Below are 7,500 nucleotides of genomic sequence, written 5' to 3'. Positions count from 1 at the left end.
TAGCTGAGAAGCTGTAAAATATACAAGACAATATTCCAAAAGAACTCAGAATATAACACATATTTTCATCATCATTTAGGTCTTAGAAGATACACACCTGGTCTTCCCTCTTGCTAGCAGGTTCTACATTCATATCTACATCGTCCACAGCTGTATCTACTGATGATAACCTTAGTACTGCCAGCGGTTTTCTGTTCTTATTATCCTCGTTTCCAGCTCCTCTGTAATGTCAAGATTAATGCTGTGTGAGTTTCTCTGTCAGATGTTCAAGTTCACTTTGTTAATACAAAGCAAGCTTCAGTATTAGGAAGTTACTTGTTTGTTCATTTGTTTTAATGTTTTCTCTTAATTATGGATTCTTTTAATGTTTTCTCTTAATTATGGATTCTCTTAATTATGGATTTCTATATAAAGAGAAAAAAATAACTAAGTCTACAGTATGTCAGAGCCTCAAGCATGCATCAATGAACTCAGAATGATTGCATGAAAAAATCCTCCACTTTAGAGAAAATCTAACTCCAAATTCTATAAAATTGTATGAAATGATCTTCAAAATTAGATTCAGATGAAATAAACCTTTTCGGAAGATGCCAAAAAATTTAAATTCTATAACCTCACATTAATAAAGAATATATCAAACACACATTTCCAACTGTGAACCTTACCTTGGTGTGGTGTGGCCTTGTCTGGAGGCCATGACCGCATCTCCATCCCAGTCGGTAGAACACTCGAGGCGTCCCTCCTTCTCCTTCTCCCCACCTCCTTCTCCCTCTTTCTCGCAGGTGAACTCTTCCACCTGTATCCAGAGAAAAGGCACTAATAAATAAAACACAGATCGTAACACCTTACAACAGTTTGCAGGGAACGTCTGAGAGTAACATGTGAGTTTAGTTGTTTGTTCTCTGTGATGCATAACGTGTAGACCTGTTTGCTGGGGAAGGGTGAGAAGAGAATGCGAGGTTAGAGTGACAGTGTGTGAGGATTATATCAATACTGTTTACTGCAAAAAAGGCAGATTGAAGTGCAGTGAATAAGACAAAACTGATGGGACAGTATAAGTTTAAGTAGAGTGAAAAATAAAAATGATTATCAAGTTCTTGGGTGGCCATATGTACAGTGCATGGTAGCTTCAGTGTGATTTGCATGTTACAATATTTTACTGGCAATGCAAGGTGATGGAACATACCAGGCCTAGAATGTACTTTCAGTAACTATGCAGTGTTCCATGGTGAAACAATGTAGTAAAAATATATATATGATAGATTATTATGATAAGTCACAGGTATAGTGTCGCACTAAAAAATAACCAGTTAATGAGTATTAGCACCAGCTGTGGAGATGCAAATATAGTCATACAGGGTGCACTTACTATTCAATGTGTCATCTAAAACTTTCTCCTTAATACAGTCTAAAGAATCATCCTCTTCTATATGCACTTTGCCATTAAACATGCAACAATCAGAGCAATATAGCTCATAAAGTTACTACTACTCTAGTTTGTATAAATAACTTGCAATCAGACTACTGATATATCCTATCATAATGATATATAATATTCTACAATGCATGTCACCCAAAATTTAGCTACATTGTCCTTCTATCAAACCACATTCACTTTATCTTCAACTCACAAATGTCTCTAAATCAATTGACAGAAGAATAAACGCGGCAGTCACACTTAAAAACTCTCACTGTTAATGGTTTACCTCAAAAAAACTATTTCAAAAATGAAGAAAAGTCAGAGAGTATCTGTGAATGCATGGTAGTTTGCATATATCTACGTATACTTATTATACGTAAGTTCCTATTGGCACGGTTTGTGTTAGATTCATCAAAGCTTATTCATGACTCAATCACAGATTGCATATGCCTGATTCATCACAACTTGTACATGACTTATCCCAACTCTTCATGACTATCACCAGATCCATGACAATTTATTCACGACTCATCACGACTTCCCCCGTGACGCCTAACGACCAGAGCATGACTCGTCGCACCCTTACTCGCAACTCATCACAACCTGTGTATGATTTATTGCAGTTCGACTCATAACTCATCAACATCTGTGCATGTATTCTGCCTATATTGCCTATGTGGATGGTTGCCTATGCATTCCTTTTTGCCTAAACTAAAAAAAAATAAAAATTGAATAATCATGTTCTCACCATGTTTTCCTTCTTTGCTGTGATATTAATGTGCTAAAAAAACAAAAAAATGTATGAATATTATGTAGATGGTAATATAATTTAGCCATTTTGTGTTGATGGGAAAAAAAAAAAAAAAAAAAAAAAAAAAAAAAAAAAAAAATATATATATATATATATATATATATATATATAAATGCACATATCATTCTGAGTCTTTTGCAATGTCAACTTTCATTTCCCTTAGAAATGTTTCATGATTTTATTGCAGTTTTAAAAAATCCTGAAAATGAGTTTATTTCATTATTGATGGTGAATTTACGAATAATGATGGTGGTGATAGTGTTATTGTTGTTGGTGGTGAGGGTGATTTAATAATAATAATAATAATAATAATAATAATAATAATAATAATTTTAATAATAATAATAATAATAATAAAGATGATGATGATGATGATGCTGATGATAAATGATGATAATGACAATTTTTACCCTTATTATAACTATGATATAATAATAATAATAAACTGTAAGATAAAAATGATATTACTGACAACAATAACAATAACAATAATAAAGTAATATTAATAATAATAATTATAACAATGATGATAATGATAACGATGACAATGATGGTTAAAAACAACATCAGTAATAATGATAATAATAATAATAATATTAATAATATAAATAATGATAATAGTGATAATAATAATAATAATAATAATAATAATGATAATAGTAATAATAATAATAATAATGATATCATTATTACTATTATTATCATTATCATACTTATAATAATAAAAATGATGGAGATAATGATAATGATAATAATAGTATTACTATTAACATTATCATTAGTATTACTATTATTATCATTAATATTATCATTATCATTATCATTATCATTATTATTACTACCATTATTACTACCATTACCATTATGATTATTATTATTATGATTATGATTATTATTATCATTATTATTATCATTATCATTTTTATTATTATAAAAATTATCATTATCATTATTAGTATTACTATTATTGCTACTATTATTATTACTATTATTATAATCATTATTATCATAATTATTATAATTATCATGATTGTTATTATTATTATTTTCATTATCATTACAATAATCATCATAATCATGGCATAATCATTAAATAAAGTTAAAGTTCTAGTGATCACAACAATAACTATAATAATGGATAATGATAATAATACTTATAATCATCATAAAAATAATAATAGAATAATAATAACAATAAAAACAATTATGATAATAATAATTAAACTAATATTAATAATAATGACAAGGATGATGATGAGGATAATAATGATGATGATGATGATGATGATGATGATGATGATGATGATGATGATGATGATGATGATGATGATGATGATGATGATGATGATGATGATAACAGCAATAATAATAACTGTAATGACAACGATAATAACAACTAGAAAATAATGGTAATGTTTCTACTTATTACAGTTAGTACAATCATCAAAACTTTCACCATTAACATGACCATATTCATCATTAGTATGCACTACTTTCTGATATAATACCAATCTCACTGCAGTAATCATCACTTTGTCATCACACTAGTTAGCAAATAATATCATCAATCTAATCAACATTAGTTAGTCATCTTACCAACATTTGCAACACCAATAATATCGGTATTTCTATTTAGGTTAAAATCAATCAAAGTTCAAGCTTGGAAGAAGGTATTCCTCACTGTCAGTGTCAAGACCATGGACAAAATGAGGGCCTTTCCCTATTAGTATGTTAGTATGTCATGTGACAACAGTTCTACGTAGGTTCAAGGGTAAAAGAGTTGGTTCCGTACATTCACACAGAGGGGGTTGGTGGGGAGGCAACTTAATAGGATTACACTTGCCTGTTAGGACTCTAGAGTACATAAAAGCTTGTTGACTTAAGTGTATTAGCCTCATCCCAAGCAGTGCTACTTCTACGCAGAGAGAGAGAGTGAGAGACAGAGACAGAGAGATCGATAGGACAGGTACAAAGCTTAATCCAGCTGTTAGGTCTGACTACAGTAGCAGAGTTTGAGGGTTTTTAATCTCTTTTTTTTAACCACAGCACAAAAAATGTGTTCACACAGCAAAGACACCCTGACCAGACTTTAGGGAAAGAGCAGGCTGTACCTTTCTCTTCTTGGGTGACATCTCCACCTCGTTCGTGTCCTTCTCATTGTTGACGATGATGTTCGCATTGACGTTGTTATCGTTCAGCACGCGGTCCTTAGTCTCCACCTGTTGCTGAAGACGCCAAATTCACAATGACCAACTGAATGCTGGGACTGGCTTTGCTTAATCTGAATGGTGCAGCTTGCCTACCAGAGATTTACAATCACTAGTGCAGGGTGTATTTGCCAAAGTCTCTAACTAGTTGGGGGGGGGGGGCATAGACGTGCTTGATGAAGTATTTGATGCTAGCAAGTCTTACTAGTTTGCTACTTATAGAGATACAGAATTACTAGACATTTATGTTGAGACAAACATGAAGTTAAGACGCAGCATCTCAGCGCTCAACAAGTGTAGCACGAGTCACAAGGAGGAGCAGAAGTTTTATACAACAGAGAGACATAAGCAATGGGTTCTATGCTACTGTGGTCCAGCTACCCCACCAGCCCCACTCGAACCCCAGATCCCAGTGATTCACTTACTGCCTGTCGTGTTTCACAGGAATTTCTTGACCTTTCAGATTCACAGAATGTGTCCAGAAAATGAATGTATAATTCATTTACATATATATATCTTTTAAGCCTTCTGCATCATAATCCCACCAATGTCAAAGTAAGTCATATATAATCATTCAAACTATAAATGCTACCAGTGAATTTCCGGCCAATGTGCACTGACCTCTGGAGACTCACTTTCTGATAACATCTGCGCAAGGCCATACTCCTGGCTCCTCGTCTTAAAGGTGGTGTATAACTACATGTTTCTCCTTTTACTCTTCAGTATATCCCATACTGGTTTAAAGGCTTGTGCAATACACTGAGAATCACACTAATAATAATCATATTAGAGCAAGAGCATCATGAAAGTAGAGACCCTCAATGAAGGGGTAACCAGTAGTAGTTCTCCCAATCCACACCTGGTTGATGTTCGGCTGAGGTTGGTGTAGGACGGTGTCTCGCCTCCTTCGTCTCCTCGGGTCGTGGTCGTGGTCGTGGGGCGCCTCCACGTTCTCCTGGTTGTCCACTGAGCCCAAGACATTGTCGTCGAGCATGTTGTCTGTCACGCCCCCACCGCCGTACACCAAACGGCTGTTGAATTTATATTGGGCATTGTTATCATATTTTTAAGGAGGGTAGGAATCGCAGAATAACATCATAAGAACATTCCCTCTAGGAAAAATATTCGCAGCTCACGTAAATACACAGATTCTTTAATCATCACTATAACTCTTAAACCCATATACATTACCCAACACGAGAGAAAGAGAATCAGTCATTTCCTCTACAAAAATTAGAACCCTATCCATATCCCGACTCAAGATATCTAACCTGTCCACATGCTGAGGCTTCGTAATAACGGCATGCGTGGTAGTAGTGGTTGTGCCGAGGGAGTTGTCCGTAGGAGTCTTCTCCCAGTCAAACGGGTCAGCCTCCTTGACCCCTCGACGTTTCATACATCTCTCAAATAGACCAGACAGCATCTGGAATGGTGTTAGTGGCATCAGTGAAGAGAATGGTAGCATGTGGTTGACTAACGCCGACTTCAAAATGAACACTAGTGATTCAGTATTGAGTGGAGCTTTAAGGTTACTATACAGCATCTTTGAGAAAATATAATCTGTATTTCGTTTTTTCTAGTTTCAGAACATGTGAATCAAAAGACACATTTCATCCATAAAAACATCACATCTCAAAAATGAAAGAAAGAAAAAAAACCCTCTTTAATCGAGAAATCACCAAATTAGGAATACACTCCCACAATTTTTTTTATCTCTCCCGCCGGAAGAACCAGTAAAAATAATCCCAAATAGGACAAAAAAAAAAAAAGCTGAAAATAAAGAAGGAACGAGAGAGAGAGAGAGGTCGAGACTCACAGCATAGTCTGGCTTGTCGTAATAATCAAGGTTTTGTATGTGTTCCAGGAACTGTTTGAAGTCGGACGGGAGGTGCTTGATGAGTAGCCGGTGGTCGTACTTTTCCTTCATGAGACCCACCTGCAATAAAGGGCAGCCGTGAGCAATGATGCAAAGAGGAAATAAATGCAAATTCTTCCGTGGAGACTTAGGAAATTAAGCCAACTCCTGGATGTGGCGTTTATCATTTCTGTTTATTAGTCCTTATTGTTTATGCACAGTCTAATTTAACCCAGAATTCTCAATGACTAGTTAGGCAGAATAACAAGCAATAATCTGCATTAATATAACAGCACTAAGTCCAACAATTACCCATTCAGAGACGTAAACTATCCCCACTCTCCTTCCCAACCCCAACCCCCCTCTAACCCACTCACCTGTTCCTTGTCCTTTATTTTTCTCCAAGGAAGTTGTCCATTGACGAATTCTACGATCATGTAAAAGAGGGACCACAGATCGTCGTGCCGCCCCATCTCCTTGTTTTTGTGTGCGTTCATTGAGGCATAACGTACTGTCCCTGTGTTGGAGAAAGAGAGAGAATGAGAATGAGAATGAAAATGAAAATGAGAATGAGAAAGAGAGAAAAAGAGAGAGAAAGAGAAAGAAAGAAAGAAAGAGAGAGAGAGCGAGAGAGAGAGAGAGAGAGAGAGAGAGAGAGAGAGAGAGAGAGAGAGAGAGAGAGAGAGAGAGAGAGAGAGAGAGAGAGAGAGAGAGGGGGTGGGAGGGAGAGAGAGGGAGAGGGGGGGGAGAGGGAGAGAGAGAGAGAGGGAAAGGGAGAGAGAGAGAGAGAGAGAAAGAGAGAGAGAGAGAGAGAAAGAGAGAGAGAGAGAGAGAGAGAGAGAGAGAGAGAGAGAGAGAGAGAGAGAGAGAGAGAGAGAGAGAGAGAGAGAGAGAGAGAGAGAGAGATTATAATAATAATAACAACAATAATAACAGTAATAATAATAATAATAATAATGCCCCCCGCCCGCCGCCACCCACCTCTGAACCCGGCCGCGGCGCGTGGCGTCCGCACCTCCCCGTTGGCGTTGGTGTACTGCCGAGCCAACCCGAAGTCCAGCATATATACCTTCCGACAGTTGTGAGGGAGACGACCCATGCTGAAGTTGGACTGTTGGGGGAGAAAGAGGGAGAAAAAGGGGTGATTAATAGATGAGGGAGGAGAAAGAGGGAGAAAAAGGGGTGATTAATAGATGAGGGAGGAGAA

At 36.2% G+C, this 7,500-nt stretch overlaps 1 protein-coding gene across 7 annotated transcripts in view; it reads right to left on the bottom strand.

The window, feature by feature from the left end:
* The window catches only part of LOC125047751, a 169,533-nt gene that overhangs the window by 34,713 nt on the left and 127,320 nt on the right, over window positions 1–7,500 (bottom strand). For 5 of the 7 annotated variants that reach the window (XM_047646160.1, XM_047646164.1, XM_047646161.1 and 2 more), the window contains exons 5-12: window positions 7,275–7,404; window positions 6,671–6,810; window positions 6,255–6,374; window positions 5,710–5,861; window positions 5,298–5,469; window positions 4,343–4,456; window positions 666–796; window positions 98–221 (exon numbers count right to left, since the gene is read on the bottom strand). In XM_047646160.1, coding sequence (XP_047502116.1) covers window positions 98–221; window positions 666–796; window positions 4,343–4,456; window positions 5,298–5,469; window positions 5,710–5,861; window positions 6,255–6,374; window positions 6,671–6,810; window positions 7,275–7,404 — 1,083 coding nt within the window. The remainder of the gene's footprint in view (window positions 1–97; window positions 222–665; window positions 797–4,342; window positions 4,457–5,297; window positions 5,470–5,709; window positions 5,862–6,254; window positions 6,375–6,670; window positions 6,811–7,274; window positions 7,405–7,500) is intronic. The other 2 variants (XM_047646162.1, XM_047646163.1) reach the window with 2 other exon arrangements.

The sequence above is a fragment of the Penaeus chinensis genome, chromosome 42 (assembly GCF_019202785.1).
Source record: "Penaeus chinensis breed Huanghai No. 1 chromosome 42, ASM1920278v2, whole genome shotgun sequence".
In the NCBI taxonomy this organism is placed as follows: domain Eukaryota; kingdom Metazoa; phylum Arthropoda; class Malacostraca; order Decapoda; family Penaeidae; genus Penaeus; species Penaeus chinensis.
The sequence above is the reverse complement of the archived record's forward strand: the minus strand, read 5'-3'. Positions and strand labels throughout refer to the sequence as shown.